The sequence below is a fragment of the Ambystoma mexicanum genome, chromosome 14, assembly GCF_040938575.1.
Source record: "Ambystoma mexicanum isolate Mex_15411 chromosome 14, UKY_AmexF1_1, whole genome shotgun sequence".
In the NCBI taxonomy this organism is placed as follows: Eukaryota; Metazoa; Chordata; class Amphibia; order Caudata; family Ambystomatidae; genus Ambystoma; species Ambystoma mexicanum.
The window spans coordinates 288,437,704-288,462,125 of NC_090940.1; the positions used below are offsets into that span (position 1 = coordinate 288,437,704).

The following is a 24,422-nucleotide window of genomic DNA, read 5'->3' on the forward strand; positions in this document are numbered from 1 at the left end:
ATTTGTAATGCGCAATCCATACCCTAGGGTAACGGTGCGCAGCATTTACAAGAGATTGCAAAGCTTAGTTACGACAAAAGAACAAAATACATCAAAATATGCAATATACGATAACAGCAGGAATATATACAAATGTACAGGCGCGCATCATTAGGTGCAATAAAGGAGTCTGAGAGGATTAGGCGGCTAGCTGTAGTAGGGGGCCTACGTTTTCAGCCATGAGATGACCTTCGCTCGGAAGTTCTGATAGTGTAGGTCCATTCTGAAGGGTGGTGGCAGGAAGTTCCACAGTTGTGCTGCTTTGACTGGGAAACTGTTACTGCCTATGGTGGAGCGTTTAAAATTTGGTACAGAGAGGCAGTCTTAATATGGTATTCTTGTTGGTCTCAGAGAGGTCTGTCTATGGAATCTGTCGATAAGATAGATAGGGGCGTCATTGTTGAGTGATTTGTGTGTAAGTGAGGCAGTCTTGAGGAGGATTTTGTTATTGACAGTAAGCCAGTTACTCTGTTGACTATATGCTGAAATATGCTCCCTACTTTGCCTCCGGAGTGCGGTACTTCTGCCGGGGCAGTCCTGGCTTTGGCGACTCTCGTTGGGGCGCTTCCTCCCACTTTCTTGGCGTCAGCGGCAGGGGGATGCTTCTCCCTCTGGCTTCTTCCGCGGGTTGGCTAGGTACTACCTCCCATGGACCTCGCAGTGGCAAAAAGTGTTCTCCCCCTTTTCCGTGCCGTCTGCTGTTGGCGGCTCGCTCCCTTCAGCCCTCCTTCTCGCCGGGTCTGCGCTCGGTTCTCTTCGCTGATGGCTGCACCCGCTCTGGTTGGGGCTGTCACTCCAGGTTCTGCTTCGTTGTTCCATACCTTGCTTCTGGTCTGCCGTGGAACGCCAGACCTCCAGAGTGCGGCTCCTCTGCCAGGGCAGTCCTGGCGCTGGTGATTTCTCATTGGGGCGCTTCCTCCCGCCTTCTTGGTGTCAGCGGCTGGAGAACGCTTCACCCTTGTGCTTCTTTACCCGGCTTGGCTAGGTCCTACCGCCCATGGAACTCCCGGGACCCCGCTGTGCCGAAATGCTTTCTCCTCCTTTGCTGATCTCGGCTGCGGTGACTTTTCATGCTGGCTGCTCGCGCCCTTAAGCCCTCTTTTTCCCCTGGCGCTGTCCACAGTTCTCTTCGCTCTTGGCTGCACCCGCTCTAGTTGGAGCCGCTGCTCTGTATTCCACTTCGATGCACTTAGTACTGTTATTGGTCTGTCAAGGTACACCGGATAGCCCTCAGTACCTATCAATGGCAAAACATGCCGGGGGGGGGGGTGGAGGGTTCAGCTGCTAATTACCCCGTTTTTGGCAGGGGGAGCGGAGCACAATGTTTCACTGTGTCGCCACCCTGGTGGCCATATTGGAATCCCCTCCAGCGTCCCCTAAGGCTTGCCTGGGCTCACCGGTAGTTTCTGGCCGCTTCGGCATCCTACGTGAATGGCGTTCGCTGAAGCTGTCTTCCATCTCTTCGCATCTGCATCTCCTGCAATCTCCGGTCTTCTCACCGCTCTGGCATTCATGTCAGAGCTTCCACTGCTCTGTGCATCGTGAATGCGGTCGTCCCAGGCTCAAGTCTCTCCTGCCGACGTCTTCCCGACCATTCTTCTGCTCTGCTGAACGCCACGACCCGTCTGCTTCCCGAACTGCATAGGGAGAGGAGATTCTCCTTTCAGTCTTGCTGTAGCTTTTCAACTTCCTGCTATGGGTAACCTGATTAGAACGATTGGACTGCATTGCATGCTTCTTGTTGTTAATCTGCATTGCTCTTGTCCTCTTGCTCGATTCATGTAATTAAGATGCATTTGCCCACGGCTTTCAATATTGTCCACTGCACAGTATGCCATACAGGTTTGAGATGGATATATAGCATTATTATCATAAGTCCCTGGTGGGGGGCAGCGGGGGTTGTTGTGTGTTTTCCACAGTGAACTCCACGGTGAACTGCCAACACTCTCCCGAGGTTGGTCTCCCCACATGTGGTCCTCCCATCGATAGCGCCCCAGAGTCACGTGGCTTCTGCCCTTCCCTGGCCACATGGGCTTTGTCAGATTCGTCACACATAGCATGTGGTGTGAGAAACCTGAAGGTGTCTCACCCGCTAGTCCCAGAGGATCTGTCATCCAGGTGGCCAGGAACCTGCCATCATTTTTAGATCGAGTTCCTGGGGTGGACTAGTGCGGCAGGATCACCTGGGTGAGGGGTCTTCAGAGAGTGAGAGTGGGACACCAGATGGCGAGATGCGGTACCCCCAGTGCTTAATTTGTGGGGATGGTTGCGGGTGCCCAATACCGGCACTCTTTTTTGGGCACCGGAACTAATCATGGGGGGGCCAGCGTACATGCTTTATTTGTTCTTCCACTTCACTTTGCTTCATTATAAATCATTGGGTTTGTTTGTCATTGTGATCTCTCGTGCTTGCAGGTGCAGGCCATGGCTGACTGGGCCTGGGAGGGGCCAGCAATAGCAATGAACAACAAGTTAAAAACAACAGCCAATGAAAACTGCCATTCTGTTGTTACTATGCAGTATTTGATACATTCTGTATAGTAACACAGAATGTGCAGTTTTCATTGGCTGTTCTTCTGGGCCAGTGAAATTACATGGTGACGTGTTGTTGTTACAGGAGGCAGCGCGGCGCCACCTTCATTTCACGAGTTACTGTGAAGTGAAGGTGTCTAGGCGTGTCGTGTGAGAGAGAGAGAGCCTGCCATGCTGCACTGCGTGGTGCAGCCTAGTTGCTTCCTGCCCCCCCCCCCCCTCTGCCTGCTTTTTCATTTGTGCCAGTGTACGCCCCCCCACCCTGAGGCCCAGACAGGAGAGAAGACCAAGTCCCAGTCGGCAAAGCAGGTCAGTCTGGACTGTAAAACAGCAGCCTGCCCTGAGCCTGTCACAGTGATCAGGCAAGGAAGGCCCAGGTCGGGGCCCGTGCGGCGGCGCCGTCCCCTGGTGGTATCCTGACTGCCCAGGAGTCAGGACCCCACCAGGGGCCCGTCCGCACGCGGGCTTCTGTCTGTGTGACCTGTGTGCTGCTGACTGCAGTGCCAGACCCAGGCCAATTTCTGTGACCACCAGGCAGAGCTGCCACGGCGCAGACTGAGTCAGATGACTCTGCCGCGGCACGGGCCTGTGGATTGTGCCCAAATGAGTACGTTTTTTACTTTTTTCCTTTTAAAACCTGACCTTCCGAGGGGCCGGTGGCCGGGGCCCCGCTCCACGGAAGGTAGGTTTTAAAAGAAATAAGTATTTTTGAGTGGCGGCTGGGGCCCATCACTTTGAAAGTGATTGGGGCCCAGCCATCCAAATATACATTTTTTCCTTTTAAAATCTTACCTTCCGTGGGGCCATTGCCACTGCGCACCTATTTTTGTCATCTGCACGGCCGCGGTGGCAGGCGGCCCCACGGAAGGTAGCCTAAAGTAATTGAGGCAGCTCAGGCAGCAAGGCCCAAGACCGGGTGGAAATCCTTGGCCCAAATGACGTGCGTTTAGCCCCGCTTCACAACGCGGTACAGGGTACACCACCAGGCCATGTGCAGGTTTTTACACTTGCATATTTCCATTTCCATAATTTCGATCCTTTGGGCCCCCGTCCGCCCGTTTGACACCATTTTGATTGCAGGCAGGAGCAGCCATGGTCTATGCCTCTCTCAACTGCACTGCTTCCTTCACCCCAAAACGCACACCCGGCAGAGTACCGGAAAGGATTCGGGCGATGCAGGTGCTGAGTGTTTCATTGTCATTGAAAAGATAGCACCGGCTCGGACTGGCCTATAGGGCAAAGATAGCATCCGGCTCGGACTGGCCTATAGGGCAATGCACAAACCAAAAACACAAAATGCTACTGTGGGCAAGCTTTTTTGGTCCATATGGGCCACTTTTTTGTCCCACGTCGGCCAGTTTGATGAGTTACTTCACCATTCGGTTAGTAGTTTGGCCCAGTGTCACTGAAAAAATACTCTTTAAAATGCACAATTTGCCTCACATTTTATCAAAAAGCCTCCGCCTTGGGTACTACTCAGTCTGTCGCAAAAGGAATGAATTGGCGTTTGCAACTTTGGCCACTTTTTCATTGGTGCCCGACTAGAGACAATTGTATGCCCCCAACAACACCATGCTCATGCTTGAAGGAAGGGTGAGGGGGGATGCATTTATAAGATGTGATGACTGATAAAAGCTTGAGAGTAAATTGATTACACAAAACACCTGGATGAGGTGACTGAAGAACAGGCTGAGTCGAGGCTGCTCTTCATGGAGGTAACCGATTAACAATACTTGGTGTATTTTAACAGACTGTCAGATGGGTCAGAAGGAGTATAGACAAATACAGTGCAACAGTGACTGAAACAGAATGCTTTTTTATTTATTTGCATTTTTAAAGCGCTCACACAGCCCGGGGGCATCGAGGCACAGTTACAGGAGGACCATGTCTTAGTTGCATATTTATAACGTGCTTAATACCCTGAGGAGTCAGGGATCGAACCTGTGTTGCTTTGTGTCGTCTTGCTTCCAAGTGGAGCACATTGCTGATGAGCTATCCTGAGTCCTGGGACAATGATTGCAACGCAGCAGTGAAAAGGGACCTTTACTTGATGGGAATACACAATGGATACCTACCTCCAACCCTGGAAAAGATGGCAAGAACAAGATCTGAAAAAATAACACACTTTTATGCGCCAGTGAGGACTTTGTCTTCTTTGGCACACATAGGCAGAGAGCTAGAGCAATCAGTATAGACCAAACCTAAGTGAATTCATGACACAACTTATTTCATTGTGCGTCTTAAAGCGACGAAAATAAAGTGGGTAAATAAATATTTTGCCTTTTGCATCTTATAGTTTTCCATCCAGGATGTGGAATATAAAGGTACACTGTTATTATTTTGGCCCAACATGCTACTATAAGGATTTACATGTTGTCATGAAGCTTTTATGCAATTTGTGTATTTTGCAAGTAAACTATAGGACAGTATTGTAGGTCTTGTGGACAACCAAAACTGAAATATTTGTTCCATGTAAAGCATGGAAGAAGGTGGCTGTTCGGTTCCTAAATTGGGTTAAAATCCCTGCTTCGCTGTTCAGCATAAGTGTGTGATCCCGGGCAAATAATGTAATCTCACCCTGACTTCAACTGCAAAGGGTGTCACTCTACCCCCTTCTTCCCCTCTGCATTTTTTAAGGCAAGTGCAAGTCAAACATATGTCTGTGGGTGCTGTGATGGAGGTAGTAAAATATTGTGCAGTGTGTAATGTCTTGTCATGTTAAGTCCACCTTGCCATAGAAGCTTTGCCCTGTTAGTAAAACTCTCACTTGCAATACCTACAGATTTGGCCCACTGTGTCCAAGGTTTTCTTTTTCCTACCCTCAAGTTTGAGTTTATACAAATTAAAGTGGAAAAGTAACAGCGTCACTTCTAATCAGCGGATGCTGCTCGCCACCGCGTGGGGAGTGTAAGGGTGTGCAGCTCAGAGCAGAATAACCTGATGCTGTATTACCAAGTAACAAGTAACGGAGCACCTGTAAGATACCTCCTGCTAATAAAGCAACTGCGGCCTGTACTTCCACAACCCGAATCAGTGTATTATTTCTGGGGGGGTGTTGGGGGAGGTTATGGGAAAAGGGAAAGGTGTGGAGGGCCGCAGGTTAAACCAAACTGAATTTATAAACCAGGTAAATCAAAAGCAGGGCCCGTGGAAGGCCGGTGTGGGGTGTTGAGGCTAAGCAGGGGGATGCGCTGAGTGCAAGGAGGAATGTAGCAGACACCATCATAGCCACTAAATGCAGCCGGACACACTTGGGCGCATGTACCCCATCCCACTCCAACAACAGGATGGGGGGGGGATCAGGGATGGGAGCACCTCCTCAGACTGGATGGCACAAGGAGACAGGAGAAGAGAGAGAGCAAGGAGGTGCAAAAGGGGCATTGGGGGAGCGGCCTAGACCATCCCCTATCTCAGACTTAAAGGCACAGGAGGTGAGGGAAACAGCCTCATTCTCCGACAACCAAGAAGTGTTTTCCAAGTTTAAAGCATTATACCTTCTCAACCCATGTTTGCCCTTCCCCATCCATCCCACTACTAGCCTGTGCCAGCAGTTGCTGCAGCACCAAACATGTGACAGGGAGCATCAGCAGTGTTGTGGGCCAATTTAGGTCTAGCACTGAACTGGTGCGGGCGGCTCCGCGCGTGGAATTATGAGACCAATATTCTTTAGGCACCGGCACTTATTTTTTTTTACAAATTAAGCACTGGCTATGAGCCTGCTTGGACCCGCTTTGGTTGCAGTTTCATTTTGCAGCTTCCCTTACTCTATTTTGGGGTCTCCTGAATATCAGACCCATATGGGCTAGGGGCCTGCTTGACCCCACTGTGGTTACGGTTTCTCTGGTGGTTTATATTATTCCCTCCTGGGGTCCTCTAGTTATCAGCCATGTATGGGTTATGGGCCTGCTTCACAGTGGAGGGGCTCGGTTGGGGAGGCAATAACCCTGGCATGGTTCTCATCCTGGCTCAGGACCTCGTGGTTGGCTGTTTCACCTCAGTTCTTTCCTCCAGTGTTGGAGGTTCTAGACACCGGCACGTCTTCTGAGCAGGCGAGTGGCTCCCTCTCTCAGTGGTCTCGAAGGGATCTCTGCTGTCAGTGAAGAGGCAGCAATCCGCCAACTGTTTCAGGTACCTGCTGACTGCGTGGCTCTCCCCTTTGCCTCCTCCTGAGGGGGCCGGGAATTCTCCTTTGCACAGCAGCACAAGTTGGCACCTTTGGTGCCTCGTATGGTCTCTCTTTCTTTTGATCTGCCAGTGTATTTTACACCCTACTTGGAGTGAAGGAAGAGATCCAATTGGTTCTGGATTTCACAATGCGCCTGCAATAGATGCATGTCAGAAGCCAAGCCATCTACCTTCTTAAAGGGGCTGTGCACATGGCTACCCTGCTCACTTCTCATAAACTGAACGAATGCTTGGGACTGCAGTGAGGGGTGGTGAAAGGGAATACCTACTTTGGCAGTCCTTGTCCCCAGAAGAGGGTCACTCCCCAAATGGGATACTGCTTGCCCCGTCGCCTAGAGAGAGTATTGCACAGCAGGCTCACTTTCCTAGGTCCAAAGGGGGTGGGCTACCCGTTTGGGAGCAGGGACACATCTATCACAATGGTCTTGCCCCTTTCGCTTCTGCTGTGCCTAAGCGCTGCAACAGGGCTTCCTTCATACAAGAAGTATGAAATATGTGTAAGCATATGAAAAGCAGCTTTGCAAATGCACTAGCTTTTCTGTCAGGCTGTGATATAGCTAACAGGTAGAAACACAAATGTAGCGTTCTTTACTGCAGGTCCCTGAGCCGTCGTTTTGCTCTCTGCTGAATGGTAAGGACTCACAAAGCAAAGCAGATCACATGCAGAATTACGTTATGGGTGTTCATGCAGAAAGTGCTTTTCCAAGCCGGTCCCATAGAAATGATCTGTTCATATAACTGCCATGCTCACTCTCTGGAGCGTTTGTGGAAAAGGATTCATGTTCTGTGGTATGTCTACGTGTGCATTCACTTGAGTACACGGACAACTGTGGGAAATTCCCAAAGTGTGGGTCAGTTTCCACCGATCATGTGAAATTATTGTGTGCTTGTGGTGTGATAGCGTTTTGTTCCCTTAAAAAGCTGATACTGGCAACAGTGTACTCTAACTGATGGAATAGAATGTTATTTTCCAGGTCTGTTTGGAACAGTATACGTTTACACATAGGGCCTCCCACTCACCTCAAGCATGTGTCGGTGTCCTTTTATGGGCCATTTCCTTTTTTGTCAATCAGGTGTTTATTTCTGTGCCTGTCCCTGGCATCCTGGAGAGGCCAAGTGAGGGTGACCTTGGGATGCTTCACAAACATCCTCTGGGCCAATTATTCTCCTGCATGAACCTCTCTCTACCCCTTCAGTAACCCCACTGGAAGTTCCCATATTTGGGCATGGACTTCATTACAAGGAGGATCCAATGGCCTTGAAGTGGTTTCTTGACGACTTTGACAGTACATATTGTCTACAACAGCAGGAAATTTTAACAAAGCTAATAGGAAGGCTGTGCCTGCAGAGTTTGGTAAAATAACATCATGAGACTTCATATTTAAAATACCCTTTTAAGAACAGAACAAAACAAGCCAACTGCATGTGTTTTGTCAATGTACTTAGATTCAAAGGAAACAACTAATAGAAAGAAATGCAGAGATAACACATGCAAAGCAAGAAATAGCATGACTTTGCATCAAAATAAAGGGAGAGGCTTAAGACAGCTGAAATACCATGGATATTGTATTTACAGAGCATTGCATCTTCCTGATCTATATTGCTCACCTTCTCAGAAGCTTCCACCGTCTTTTGTGTTTTCTTGGCTGCATGTCTTTTATGATCATAAAATCTGTAAAACACAAATACAATATATCACATATTACTTTTTAAGATTAAACCTCTGTTAGGAGTAAGCAGGTTCTACTTTTAGGGTCCGGAGTGACCTCTGTAAACATAGGTAAATAGGCCTCCCTTAAGTTTTCTTTTGCTCACGACAGCGAAGGTTGCAAAATCAAGGCCATCTCATAGAAGGGGAACCAGGCAGAACATTGCAGGAGAATACAGTATCACGTTAAACAATGGAATGGCCAGACGGTGGTATAATTACCCTATATCACAAAAAGTTAAGAAAGCTGTTTAGGCAGGATGCACGTAACGCTGGGTTAAAATTACCACCAATTTGCCTGCGGTTTACTCGTCCGTGAACCCAATAAAAAGCAGACCCATACATTTAAAAAAAATATGTTTTATTAAAGTATGGTAAAAAATAGTATACTGTAAATAAACGGTTTGTACTTACCTATATTTAAAAAAAAGTCAACCTGGAAAGTAAAATGTAAGCAGAGCAGCCAATATGTTGCAGGAAGTATGGACATTCACTAAGGGGTTTAAAATGGTGGTATATGGTAGTGTTCCTCCATAGGGTGGAGAAATGGGGGCAAAGGATACTTTGGCAGGACCATGGGACTTTGCCCCATGCCCCAAGGGAATGATAAACCCTGGCAATAGAGGACAATAAGTTGGCTAGATGGCTGCTACATAAAAAATTGCGCGGAAAATAAAATACAAAAAATACTGGAAAAGAGAAACAGCAAAACTAAAGTAACCTTTCACTGCCTACACCTGAAAAAATACAACCCACTAGAGAAAAACCTCTTGCAACGAGAACAAGGTTTATACTCACGAAACTACAAGTGTGTGCCAGCAAAGAACTCTGCTGCCACAAAGAGCTCTGATGAAAATGGCACAAGCAATGGGTTGTAAAGGTACACAGCCTCACAAGTGACGTACATCACATAGGTTACAAATCCAGGTAGCTGATTGGTGTGACCCTATACACATATAGCCTTCTCCATATGTGATTCCAGGCGATTGGTCCCAGCATCTTCTGTCCATCTTCTTCCACGTGGGGACCTTGTTCCGTCATCGGGACTAAAAGGCTCCAATTGCCAATTTTGTTACACAAATTATTTCATAGCTTCTACATTGCACCTGGTATCAAGAACATGAGTGGAACAGATGCTTTCGAGATTGTGATAACTTCTCAGAACTATGTGAACCCCTTCTCCAATCCCAGATCCACCGCTGCCTCCACAACTTGCCCACACACAGCTCAAATATGTTACCTTCTCCCCTGGCACCTCGCAGCAGAAATCACATGAACCGATGGTGGGGGGCAGCCTGTCACTGCACTCTGATCTTCCTGATCGATCGGCCAATGTACAGTTTTATGGCCAGGGGTCCTGGGCTGGTCAGTGTACTTGAATGTTTGTGTCTGGAGTGTGGGGGTCTCGGGCTGCTATAACTTAGAGATCTGGACTGGTGAAGGCCTAAAGCCCTCACCCGTCCTTCTCATGATATAGCTCTTGAAAGATCCATCCCGGCCCTGTCTTGGTCTTGCAGGGGACATTCCTTCTGGGTTACATGCATTAATGATAAGACACAATGAAGAATTGTGTGTGTTCAAGAAATTAACCTTCTGCATGGCTGCCTGGTCTGTAAGCAAAAACACATGCACACCGTTCTACCCCTAGGGGCGGGATGTAAGCACACTGGCATAACTATAGCACTGGTCCTCAATTTCAGGATGACGTCTAACTTCTAAAATAGAGTTTCACTACACACGTGATACTTGTTATGACCCACAGGACGCGCCCCTTTTGGTCTTCCTGGTCCTTATCGCAACAGGCCTTGCATTCCCTGACACTCCCAACATGGCCGTCCAGCGTGACATGCCTTCCGCGGTCTATACATTGGACGTAACGTATTCTATTAACAGACCGCACCCCCGCGGCTCCGCGCGTCTCAATGCTATTGCCAAGTAGCGATCAGACGTGTGCTCCGTAGTTCGCAGTATTGCTTTCCTGGTTTCTAACTTTTCTACTTCCATTCCTTGCCCCTTTCCCCTTTTCCTCTTGCTTCCTGACTCGTGCGCCATTAGCACATCTTCTTCGTTTCCCGGATCGCTGCATCCCAGAATCTTAAACGCACGCTGGAGTCGGAAGAGACTCACTCAGCCTATTTCAAGTCCAGGTCTGTCCGCAAGAAGACACCGCCCACGGAGTCCAGCAAGGATCGGTCTCAGGTGAGAAGGGGGGAACTCTGTGACAATACTAATACCAGAATTTACTACGTTTCCACCATAATTCAACTTCTATGTGCAACCCCTCTCCGGTCTCCTGGCTCCCCCACAGCACCTCCTTCTACCATTCGCTTCGTCCTAAAGTGCTGAGGGGCCTGGAATTTGCACCCCCTGTCCCCCAACACAAACTTAAAGTGCAATTCCAATGCTAATCACGGTCTGTGGGAGTGCTAAAAAAGCCAGAGAAAAAGGACCATGGAGGACAAGTCAGCCCAAAGCCACCCACAGCCAGTGAGTGACCACACAAGCAAAGAATAAGGAATGTTCATCTATCCTGCAGGGAGACATCCCCCTGCACTGTCCCTTAGTACGTGGCTGCGGTAAACCCCACTACCTTGACACCAACCGCAGAGAGGGTTGGAATAATTTGCCAACTTTGGCATCAAGGCCAGAGAGTTTGCACCAGGGAAACAAGTGACACGTTCGCAGTACTAGCTTTGATTTTAGGTTTTCTCTGAAGCCCCAATCATTGCTTGGCAGGCAGCAGCTGCTTCTAGTCTGGATGGTTCAAGCTTTCAGCTGAGGCAACGTCATTTTTTAATTCCTTGTACACAGATGTTGGGGTTGTAGATCGACTCAGTTTAATGAAACCCTGCAATATGAGGCCAACTATGGATGAGTCACTGCTTCGCTTTAAGGCTGCTCTGGTTCCTCATTACACACTTTAAGTGAATGTTTCAATTTGGGTTTTCAGCCTGTCCGCATAGTTGTTCTGTGTTAAAACACCATTTCCTGAAAAACAGAAGACATATGCCATAATGTTTGTTCCTTATTGTTGGTAATTCAAGGTTATTTGAAAAATACAGGCATTAAAGGTCATTCAGGCAAACTGCAGAGGCTGGTGCAGAGGGGAGGGAGCTAAATTACAACTGTAATCTCCCACATTCTAGGTTAATGATGTTGCTCAGCCATTGCTCCAGCGGAGCGCAAGACCATTATGACCAATGGGATACTTATAATATCTATTTCCCATACTCTTATAAACAAAGAAAGAACTTCTAAAACAGTGTTTTGGTTTATGCATATAATATCCAAATGTACTGTGAGAAACCAGAAGGTGTCTCACCCATTAGTCTCCAGGGACCTGTCATGCAGGTGGCCAGGACACATCCATTGCTTTTGGATCCAGCACCTGGGGGTGAACCAGTGCGGGAGGATCACCTGTGTGAGGGGTCTTCGGGGAGTGGGTCACCGGATGGTGAGATGCGGTATCCCATTCCCTGTAACACCTTTAACCCTTCCTACAAGGTAGGATATTGAGGAACTCTACACTCCCCTCCCCACTTTACAACACAAATACTTTCTCACAGAGAACCCACTTAAAGGGAAAACAGACTAACACCCGAGCCCTGTACTATGGTCAGGCGAGGTCAAGCAATTATCGACAATCACTCATACCCGAGTTCCATTACACTTCCCTACACGGATAATAGCCAGAGCATGAGAGCACACTCTGTGCAAGGCAAAAGCACACGAGGAAACAGCAGTTTCGAGACGGCAACTGAGCAGCAGGGGAAGATGGAAAAATCGAAGGGGATCGCAGGGAGGGAAATCTCCTTGACCTTTTTGACAAGGAATCATTACTTGCAAGAGACCTTGAGAATAGAAAGCGTAAAACCAGGAAACCAGGCTGAACAATCCTGCATTGTGTCTCAGAGATACTTGGGGCCCTCCTGCGTCAGTAATGAAGGTGGGGAGAATCACCAGCCGCTGTGGTACCGTCCTTGGCTCCAAGAACAAAGCAGCATCAGTGAAGTCAACACATCCGTTGAGTTGGGGAGACCAATACAAGACCAGTCTGTGTTGAAGCCAAGGTTCGCTGGACGAACATTGTTGAAACGTGTGTGATAAGAGACACGGGTGAAGTTAAACTGCTGATTGAACTTTAAAGAAAGCAAGCTACAATACTTTTGACGGAGTGGTCTGGCACAGCGTGGATGCTAAATCGAAGTTCTCTATAAGGTATCCAGCTGAGAAGTAATAACAGTAGATACATTTGGTCCCAGCCTGGCAGAGGGAGACCAATTAAAAGAGAACAAATACAGGTGAACCCAAATGGTCCTGCGACGGGTCAAGCAAAATCCTGCGCACAGCTGAAAGGCTTTGATTTTGATGAAATAGAGAAAGTTTGAAAAAGTATGTGAATTTGGTCCGAGCCCGGCAGAGGAAGACCAATGAAAGTTTTGGTGTTAAAGTGGGTCTGAGCCTGGCATAGGGGAACCCGAGGAAAATAGAAAATCATGTGAGAATTTGTGCATGTGAAATCCTAAGAAGAAAGAAACTTTGATGTTTGTCTTGTTGCATCAAGCCCTCTGGAATAAGAGACTGGGTGGCAAAATAGACTTTGGCACAGAAGGCCCTGATGTTGAAGTCTTGAAATGCATCCTCGTGCTCGAGAAGCCAGAGACTGTGCTAAGCTCGAGTGTGCCCCCTTGTTCCGTGCTGATAACGTGGGGGAAGGGAAGCCAACTGCTTGAATATCCTGACATATCATTTCTTGAACACTTTTCTTTTGCATAACATTGTTTCCCAAACTACTACAAAGTAAGGATTAGCAATAGGTTTATTAGTATAGGCCATTTTATTTTGACAAGACACCACTAGGACTGTGTTATTATTTGATGGTCGTTACTTGCTCCCATCTTTAGATTGAGGATTAGATAGGTGTTTTTCAAACCCAACTGAAGTTCAATAAACACCCTTGAACTGTGATCAATTATGTCTGACTAATGTTTGATACCATGCCTTCCTTACAGTACTCACTCAATTGTAATTCATTATAGGAATCAACATCATCAAATCAATCCTTCCATAATTAGCATATTAAGGAATGTAAAGTGTGCTCCTAATATTGCTTCTTGCAGGAAGCAATATATCGGACCATTAAGCTCATGCTTCAAATAACCCAGGGCAAGTAAAAGAAAAAGTTGTGAAGGGAAAGGATGCAAATGTCTTCTGGGATTTAATTAAACTTTGAGAAAGTACCTTCGACAAACTGTTGACTAATGCTTTTGGTAAAAATGTATGGGTGGATTACTTCACGCTAGCATTTGAGGGGAAAATGACTACAGAGTTCCCTCTTTTGGAACTAGGCATTTTAACAAACAGGTAAGATACTTATATTGAGCAGGATATCTAGAACATCATTGCTAAACTAAAGAGATCCCATGCTCTAGGGCCGGATGGAATAACAAGTGTCTAAAAACACAATGGGGACAGAGTTTCTGAGCTGCTTTTTTGGTGAAATAAGGAATGAGAATATGATCCCTTGTTCTTTGACACAGTCTCTTGTGCTAATCTAGAAAAAAAGGAATACGAGAGAACGTGATGAAACTGTAGACCAACACCCCTATTATGCATTACGAGTGAGATTTTTGCTAACATCTTACTAAAATAACAATGATTGGGAAGAAGGGCATTTTCTCTAAATACCAGAGAGTCTGCAGAGAAGGGACTGCACTAATATTCGTGGGTTTCCGCTGACGTTGTTAAAACAAAAAGCGCTAATGACAAGTGGTGATTACCTGTTTGTGGCTTACCTACACCTCAAAGCAGCTTTCGACAAAGTATATTGAGTGCTGCTGTGTTTCAAGAGTCTAAGAATGTTGAACTCGTAGCATGGCCGAAGAGTTCTTCCTATCAATATATCCCTCTGAATGGGTTAAATATGCAGAGGAATCTATTAACTGGACGATGGAACACAACACAAAAACATTGGAGAACTGCAAGGAAAAAGGGTGCTGTCAACAGATTGTATGATAAACAGAGATTGATTTCAAAAGAGAAAACAAAGTAGAGTGCTAACCTGTCTAGGAATAGTATTTGTTGTCAGGTGAATAATCTTTCTTCAGTCAACCTTCTTAATTTGGAAACCCAAACCTAGACACCAAAATATACAGAACAAATTATGTGGGATTAATCAGAAAGGGCAGATTACTAGAACACTAAGACACTATATATGAGATCTTACCACTAGTGATGCCAAGGAAACAGGAATGATTATTTGAGTTCCAAGCTGGTGTGCAGCAAGAAGGCAGAAAGGCTAACACCCGGCGGCACGCGGACACCTAATCCGGGTTGAGGAAAAGTCTCTAGTTCCTGGTAGCCAGCTATCCCGCCAGAACGAGGATGGCCAACGTCAATGCACACTAAGCAGAAGTCTCTACTCCGTGTACAACCCACTTGCCAAGCACAACCAGCGTTCTTCAGAATGTGATGCGTTCCGTAGTGTAGAGCAGTCCAAATGAAACAATCCAGGTCAATAACAGTGCAGGCAAGGACAAGAGACCAAACGTTGTGAATGGAGCAGAATGAGAAGTAATCCGGGTCAATACCGTTACGGACAGAAGACAGTACCAAACAGCAGGCAAAAGGATGGTCAAATAGTCAGTGAGCCGTAGAACCTTACCATGTAAATCCGTCAAACAATTCAGGAGTGAGACTGTAGGCAGGTCGAAGTAACAAACAAGGTCTGGTAACACAAGGTGCCGTAACAATGAAAACAACAAGGAGCCGTGGTTTCAAATCAGAAGCTAGACATGGAACATAGTTAATGGTTAAATACATTTAGTCACGTGAGGAAATCGTACTCCGCCCCTGAGCGTAGAACGCTGTACCTCGCGTGTAAGGGATGCCATGGTCTCCATGGCAACCTCCATGTGCGGTATTGACGGAACTTGTAGTTTCTCAAGTTACGATGCATAGAGCATTCTGAACGATTGTGTAAACGCGGAGAACAAGGATTTATGGCTTCTCCTTTACCATTAAGGATCTTGCGCCATTGTGAAGACAATAAACGATAAGTCCTCCTCTGGGTCGAGAACTGTACATCCTGACTCATATTCCTCTTATTCCTTACACTGTGGCTCAAACTGAGGGATTGGAGAATAAATGAGGAGTTATTAATGATCCTAATTTTGTTACACTGTAATAGTTTGGTTTCTATCAGCTGAATACAGAGAGTCTGAACAGGAGAGATATCCCCAATTCAGAGCTTGTCAGAGAGGGCTGTGTGCTGGCCCACGATTGTTCAATTTGTATAGGGTAAACACATTTATGTTAGATTCTCTGAACAATTTTTCCACCAGAAAAAGGAACACAGGATTTCCTGCCCATTTTATGCCCGTGATTTCACTTTTTACTGGACCAGAGATTCTAACTGGACTCCAACAGAGTTTAAATGCTTTTAGGAAATATATTAGTAATACATAATTTAGAAGTAAACAAAACACCTTGTAAAATCATGTGCCACCTTAAGATAAAGAGAAGCAGGCAATTTTGCAATGCATTTATATAATCAATCATTGTGCATGCATTGTGTTTTGCTCTAAACATTTTTAAAACCAATTAGTAATAGTTTTGCTTTTATTGTGCATTTTGCTTTTATAGTGTTCTTAGTTGCGGTTTGTTCTTAAAGCCTCATTCACAGTTTAGGCATTGTTTGTTTAAGCAGTTTATTAATTACTGTGCCATTTAAACACACTTTCTCTCTTCCCCACCATTGACTGTGTTCTAAAAACGACCTTTCCGAGAGGCCCTACATTACTTAATTACCTCAGTAGACGCATTCGCGTGTCAGAGCGTTCTTATGCGTTTTGATCAAGGTTTATTTGGTTGCAAACATGTGTAAAGCAGTCTTTCCATATTTTTAGATACGCATTGGCTTTATTGTTTTGGACCGCAATATGCATCAACTGGATGAGGGAATAATTGCTCTACTTGAAAGAAACCGCTGCAAACAATGGTCTGAAATAGGGCCACATTATCTATCCATGGAACTAGAGGCTAGTCCAGTCACTTGTGCTAATATTGATTATCAGCATAATAGCGCCCAGTATACTACACAAACACAATTGTCTTCCCACACAGCACCTGTCTCTGGATTCCCCTGCTGAGATTTCTCCCCAGGAGACTGTAAACTCCTATGTGGATATCTCAAATCTTCCCATTCGGAAATAGCCTAAGGTATGTTGGCAAGTGACCTATACCTTTGTGCTAATATTTAAGATGGTCTACGCATTTATAGTCTCACACCAATGAGAAATAAAGAACGCTTTTTTGATTCGAGAGAGCTTTGCAAGTATCATTTCTACTGTAAAACCAAATTTCTCCACTATATTAGAGCAGGATGATGATAAAAATTGCAAAGTGAAATTGGTATTGCTTCCTAATAGCGATCATGTCTTCATATAGTGATTCTTTTGGCGGTCCATGAATTTCCATACAAGACAAATAACGTTCCAACATAATCTTGAATATAGTGAATTCAGGCCCAGCTCATACCGAATGAAAGACACTGGGAGACAATTTGGAAGATTCAATGATTTCCTCCACATGAATGTCTCCAATCTTTCCACTTTCACCACAGTCCAAGTCTGCATTACCTCCAGACCATACAGCAAATTGGGAATCAACTTTGCCAACAGAAAATAGAAGCAACAGTTTTATATAAAATCTGCAATATTTTCTTTTAATAACATGCATTTCACTGCCTAGAACCTCTGCCTTAGTCATTTTACCTTTATTTGGTTTATTAAAAATGGAGATACACAAATAAACTATACTTTCCGCATTTTCAACTTTTCCAAGTCTATAAAGCAAAAATATTAATCTGTTTTTTGCAAAGAGGATACATCTAATATTCTTGTCTTATCACGATTAACAGATACAAAATTATTGTTGTCATATTCAGAAAAAGCAGGTATCAATTGCTGAAGACCCAATGGAGTGGAGTCAAACAATATTTTACCATCAGCATAGGCTGTACAAAAAAGAAATCATTGGTGCAAATCTGGGGGTGTGGGGCAAAGCTTGCTGGAGCAAGTTTCTCCTCCAGGTAAGTATACATTAAATAAGCAAGGGGCCAATATACAACCCTGTGGTAAGCCTGTATTGGTTGCTATATGCAGCCTTAAACATCCGGTTATTTAGTCCATTTGGGCCAGAAGCCCTATAGGTGCTAGCCCTTCTAATAGCATCACAGACCATGGTCAAAATAACTATAACATCCTTAGGAAAACCACTGTCCAAACAAAGGGGTGTCTTAGGCCCAAGGCTTCCTTTAGAATATATAAACTCAAAATGCTTAACCCAATCCTCCTCCGAGATAGGACTATGCTGAAGAGTGGACTGTACATTTCCTGGACCATTAATCACCTGCCAAAACGCTGCTGTTTTAGTCTGCTTCAACAACCTCAACTCCCCATCATTCTGCCATAAGATGTACCTATGGCTTTTTAGCCAGTTCTTATATTTACCTTTGGCAGTTTTTGTCCCACTTATCTTAACCACAGATGAGACCTTACTTCTTAGAATTTGGGGTATAGATAGTCTGAGGGCCTTTTTGCGTTGTTTAATTCCATTATCGTATATAAGTGCATGATGTACCATTTGTCTCTTATTTCCGTCACCGAGCACCTGTACATACAGCCACATCAGCTAACATTTCATATCATAAGTATTCACATGCACAGGTAGTGTAGCTCAGTGGCAAAGCGCTTGTCTTGGAAGCAAGACGATGCAGTGTAACACGTTTGCATGCTGGGTCCACGCTTAGAAAACTCACCGGTATTAAGCGCATTATAAAAAAAACAATTATCATAAAATGATCATTCTAATAATTCCAGCAGTGTTCCAAGTTCTCATTAAATACATTTACTGCATGGTTATTCAAGTAAATCTTTTTCACTAAGCTGACACTCAAGGGGCCCGCAACCATTCCTGCTCTTTTCTCTATAGGTACATCAAGCTCCATAATCAACATATGATCACTCAAATCGGAGGCCTTTACATAAATGTTTTTACAAAAGGAGTACAGAGCCAAGCCCACAAACACAATCGATAATGGACTGCCTGCTACCATTTTCCCATGTGGCTTTCGGGAGGGGGCAATCTCCAGAATTATTTCAGTTAAGCCTTCTCAACCCAAGAGTGGCTAACATTAAGTACCATGTTTTACCATAAATCACCTTCGCAGAGTTTTCACCTCCCCAAAGGACCCCCTCAACAATTTCCTCATCCAGAGGATCCATCATGCAATCAGCATTCAAATCACCTGCCAAAATAAGGTATTTGTTATCTTTCTAACCAATTCTGAAAATGAATTTTTAATTGACTCGAGCATTCCTTCAACGAGTAAACACCTTCATTCCAATACACATTCAAGACGAGGCAGTTCTTAGAGATGCCATCTACAAAAAGGGGAAGAGAGACACCCAACACCCTCTCTGCATAGCCACCTACTTAGTAATTATTTGAAAATCATGACCTTTTATTGCAGTCATCAATCAACCTGTAGTGCCCTTAAGGAACACACCTGCGTCATTTGGGAAAAGATCACAAAGCTATTGATCAGTGGTGGACTAAGCAGTCAAGTTTCTTGTATCAGTATAATGCTGAAGTTCTTTAAATATCCACCCGAATCACTATCAGTCATTACCAAACTGTGGCCGCTAGAATTCAAAGAAACCAGGGATATATCCTCATACAATCATTTTACAAGTGGCTGATTACCCCTCCCATCAGTTATTTAAAGCTACACTTAACCAGGACCAGTTCTCATTATTTGTTTCTTTGCAAGCACTGTGTGCCCATATTTTTTCCTTCTCCAAATAACCCTTCTTTGGAATACAGGCATTGCCCCCCTTGTTTGTGGGTTCACTCTTTCCAACTTCTGTTCCATCCAAATCAGACAATGACACAAAACCCCAAACTGATTAAGGGAGTCAGTTTCACTTATAATTAAATCAGTTACAATTTCTGAAACCAGCGTCACTCTATGTCAATTCTGTCATCCCTCAAAGTGTACACTCTAGCTATCTCTTGAGTTTATGGGTTTCAATCTAGCTATTTCCAAGAATAATGTCAAAATGTCACCTCGGTTTAATGGGAAAGTGTCTCTACTAGATCCTTTATATTCAAATATCAAGCTCTGCAGAACTTCCGTCTTATTATCAACCTTAGTAGGCAGGTTTGACCAACTCAAACTAGGCTTATGGAATACTGGACCGTCTCTCTCAGTTGATCAGCCCTCCTTAAAATACTCCTGGGAAGAGAATCCCCACACCCTAGCTTCATTTCATCCCCATTATGGTGATTAATTCTCACAGTTCTCAGCAAAGCGTTCTCACCTACAGGATGCAATCTCCTCCTAGGACTCACCATGCCCTCCCTTCTACTTGGACCACATTCAGAGTTTGATAACTAGGGAGGGTGGAATGGCGTTCCCCCCACTTCCAGAGATACTATCAAGCGGCGCAGTTAAAGGTTCTTCGGAAGTGGTTGGGCGAATACCTGCAACAGATCTGGGAGAAACAAGACAGGGCAGTGGCTACAACCCCGTTGGTAGAATTACTATGGAAACAGAAGCAACACAGACACCCCAATATAGGAATTAGCGAAATAATGAAGACAACAATGGTGGAGTGAGACACCCAAACACGGAAAGGTGTAATGACCACCACACTAAGTCCCTTCACTCCCACATGGCGGAATCCACAGTTCCCACCGGGGATGGAGCAGGGGGCATTTGAAAGCTGGGAGGAGGCAGGAATTACGAACATTGGGGAAATGTTCATTGACAATGAAATCAGACCACATGAATCTTGTTACCCCCGTTATTCATTCTCCAATCAGGATAAATACAGATATGAACTTAAGCACTGGCTAAAATCCCCGGAAATAGCTCAAGCAGCAACGAAAACCCTTACTCCGTTTGAAAAATATGTTATCACCAACTCAGGGGCAAAGAAATGGGTATCGACTTTTTATTCCTTCATAAACTCACAGGAGGAAGAGGTTAAGTGGTCATATATGATCAAATAGAGCAAAACATTGGGGGAGGAACCAACAAGAAGTCAGTGGGTGGACCTTTAGAATTTGATCCCTAAGATGACTATATCAGCACAGACAAGAGAAATGTGGATCAAAATTGTTACACAATGGCACTATACCCCCGACAGACTACATACAATGTTCCCCAACTCGTCAAATAAATGCTGGAGGGATTGTGGAGAGGTGGGAACGTGGAAACACACCTGGTGGGACAGTAAAGAGATTGTACCGTTTTGGGAAGATGTGAAGGGAGAGTTGGGGAAAATGTTTCCAGGTGTGGGGCAAATGGGAGTGGGAGTCTGGATGTGTGGAATAAGAGCCGATTCAGCTAGAAAATTCAACAAAGCACAATGGAGAAGCTTCATGGGTCTACTTATAGCGGCATGGTCAACAATAGCCGAAAGCTGGAAAAAGAAAGACACCCCACTGACTTTCACGTGGCTACAAAAAGTATGGACACATTTGGCGATGGAGAAAGTCACCCACACACTCCAAGGAACGACGGCAGGTTTGCAAAGGATTGGGGAGGGGTCCTAGATTATCTCCAGTCAGACTTTATGGCTCAATGGTGCCCACATAACAGTAAGGTTTCGGACATCCTCAGTGCGTAATGTAATCCACGAAAGCCGATCAAGTGTGCCCCTAGGGGAGGAGGGGGGAGGGTACTATTTTGTTGGATGTTAATTGAATTGTGAAAACCAATAAAGACAAGTTTTTAAAAAAAAATGTGGTCAAAGGTCACACTGCACTGCCTCTGATGCTCGACTTCTCGGCCGCATTCGATTTAGTCAATCATGACCTATTGATTGATAGACTTGTCAGAACAGGTAAATGCTCAGAGAATGCTGCAAAGTGGTTTAAATAATTTCTTGGGCCCAGGCAAGCTAAAGTTATTAAGAATGACTGCCTAACGACCACTGTGTTTCTAACCTGTGGCGTACTTCCAGGGTCATGTCTTTTTCCCTTATTATCTGTACATCTGATCTGATCTCTGTGTGACCTTTTGGATGATCTCAGCTTGCAGTTTGCAAGTTATGTGGACGACACCCAGATCCTCCTTGAATCTTGGTTGGTGTTAAACTTCCTAGCATTAAATGATAAGAAGACTGAACTGCTCATCAATGGTACGGGTGCAAGGCTGTAAAATTTGGATTTCCAATATTACCAATTTCTGATTGCAGACAACACTATTCCTGTTGCCCAGCATGCTAAAACACTCCATCTGAGGAAGAGTTTCAGCGAGAGGAGCGGAGACCGGACCGGAGCCCACCCGCGGGGGAACAGGGAGTAGAAGCACATGCCCGGGTCCCCATGTAAAGTGCGCTTCCAGCGCAGGAATCATTGGGAGAAGGAGGTGTAGAGGACCAGACCGGTGACGCGTGAGGCAGAGAGAAGGAAGCAAAAACCAAGTCACTGGGGTCCCCTGCTTTCATAAGATGATAAGGTGGAGGAACCACCGCATTGCTCAGTGGAGCATAGCGGATCAGCCAGGAAGAAGGACAACTAACTCCCAGGTGAACTCTGCCCCCGAGTGGTGAAAACAGTATCTGGCACTGGGTAGAAGAACACAGGGTGAGAGGCCAACAGGATCATCAGGAGGGGGGGGGGTGCGAACGCCCCAGAAGGTGAGGGGGACTTGAGAGCCCCCATTTGGAACTCCCATTAACAAATTTACATGCCCATAAGGAACCCAAATACCCCCTACTGGTACAACCAACCCAAGGCTGGAGGAGTGTGTTAAGAAAGGGAAAAGAGCAAGTACATAGGGGGCGCGTGGAAGAAATCAGCTGAGCAAAAGCAAAGTGACCAGTGTCCCTCAAGCGCGACTACTAGAACCCTGCTGGGGCCAACACCAGAAAGAAGGGGCCCAAAGAGACGCAGAAGCCGCCCAAAGAGCAAAGAACAAGGGAAAAGATCCCCACACCATGGCCACCCTGAATAAAGAAGACCTAATGGAGTGTCTGAAGGGCATGGAAGATATAATGGTAAACTCCTTTCAAGACCAGATAAACAAGATGCAAGAGGACCTACCTAGCTCCCTACAAGAAGTGCGCCATGAGATCGACCTGGCAGCCAGAGTCGATGTGACGGAACATGGCCTCTCAAACATCGCAGAAGAGGTCAGACAAAATAGTGAACTTTTGGAACAGGTGTCCAAAGCGACACACAATCTAGAGATACAGGTGCAAGACCTGGAAAACCATTCCAGAAGATCTAATATCTGAGTGAAGGGCCTTAGTGAGGATACCCTAGAGGGAGATTTGAAAAGCACTATGCAGCAATGCTTCAGGGTGGTTTTGATGGACATGCGTCATGAGGACATTCGAATGGACCGCTTTCATAGTGTGTGCCTGAAAAGGCTGGGGAAGGGCCTACGGCCTTGTGCCTTCCTGGTCGCATTAACATCTTATGCTGTAAAAGGAAAACATATTGAGAGCGGCCAGCACTAGTAGAGATTCAGATGAATGGCTTCCCCATCCAGCCATATCATGATCTAGCGCAGTCCGTATTACAAAAACGGTGAGAAATGCACCCAGTGACGAAAGCACTCAAAGCTAAACAAATCGCATATAAGTGGAACTTTCCATTTGGGCTCCTCTTCATGGGGGAGGGCTGACAACAGAGGGTGTGCATGTGCGAAGAGGAGATGTCAGTTCTGAATATGGAAGGAGAAGAGCTAAAGACAGTTCTACAACCACCCCCACAAATAAATCCAATACCTCGGAATGGGCCAGAATTTGCAGAGCGAGAACCAGTAGAAAAAGAAGGCTTGAAGGACCTCATGGCAAGAAAGGGACACCAGGAACTCAGAATAAGATTGAGCCGCAACCCTGGCCCTTTATCTATGACAGAGACAACAATATAAAGAGACATGGCTGGGAGGGAAGGAAACGTAACAGTAACACACTTGGAAACGGATGGCAAGCAACTGCAACTTCGGGCCGAGCCGGAGGAATGTGGCTGACTGTTTTTGGAATCACCAGAAGGGTGTAGTTCACCCCTCACAGGGGCATCCCCGGGGTTATACTAGGTACGATACCCCAGATCGGAAGTTGGGGTGGTTTTTTGGAGCACAGGCCCTGACCGGATAAGGGTGCGGGGAAAGCCAAGGGGGAGGAGGAGAACAGTTTGAGAGGAGGGGGAGGGCAGGGGAGGGGCAGGGGGAAGAGGTTCAGGGGGCTAAAGGGGGGAGACACATCCACACACCAGTGGCACCAGACTACAAGGCATCAGGGCAAAGACCCAGAGAAATTATATGTGGCAAAAGCACACAAGATACGATGGGCTGCACTATATTATCCTATAATGTTAGGGGGGTTGAACTCCCCAGTTAAGCGCAAAAAGGTGGAGTGGCAAGTGAAACACACGAGGGCTGACATCGTAATGCTTCAGGAAACTCACATAAAAAGAGCAGATAAATCAATCCCACATTTCAACACTTCATGCAAATACACCAGGTGAACGCCCTGGGGAAAACGTCAGGGGTATTAATTGGCCTTAGAGATGCACTTCACGCTGAGGTTCAGCAGACTATGAGAGATCCTCAGGGGCGATACGTCTTGCTAAAAGTATTGATAGCTCACAAACCACTGACCCAATTTATTTGTGATAATTTTTATTGGGATTTGTAAAATAGTGTCCGTACATTGAGTTTCATATAGCTGATATTATCCATGCAATTATTTGCAGTCGGGTTTATAAACAACAAAATAAAACATTAACAAACAATAAACTGTCTTCACTATGCGATTCCATGAGCTGGGTCCAGTGTCACGTTTACAATTGTGTGTGTTTTTTTTCCACCACCCACATGTCATGATGCCTACCCCCGGAGCACCAGGCCAGGCCCAGCACCCCCGGAAGCAGGCAT

At 45.7% G+C, this 24,422-nt stretch overlaps 1 protein-coding gene across 2 annotated transcripts in view; it reads right to left on the bottom strand.

Moving 5' to 3' along the window:
• The window catches only part of NEMF (nuclear export mediator factor), a 1,733,781-nt gene that overhangs the window by 987,024 nt on the left and 722,335 nt on the right, over positions 1-24,422 (bottom strand). For both annotated transcript variants that reach the window (XM_069637407.1, XM_069637408.1), the window contains one exon: positions 8,365-8,428. In XM_069637407.1, coding sequence (XP_069493508.1) covers positions 8,365-8,428 — 64 coding nt within the window. The remainder of the gene's footprint in view (positions 1-8,364; positions 8,429-24,422) is intronic.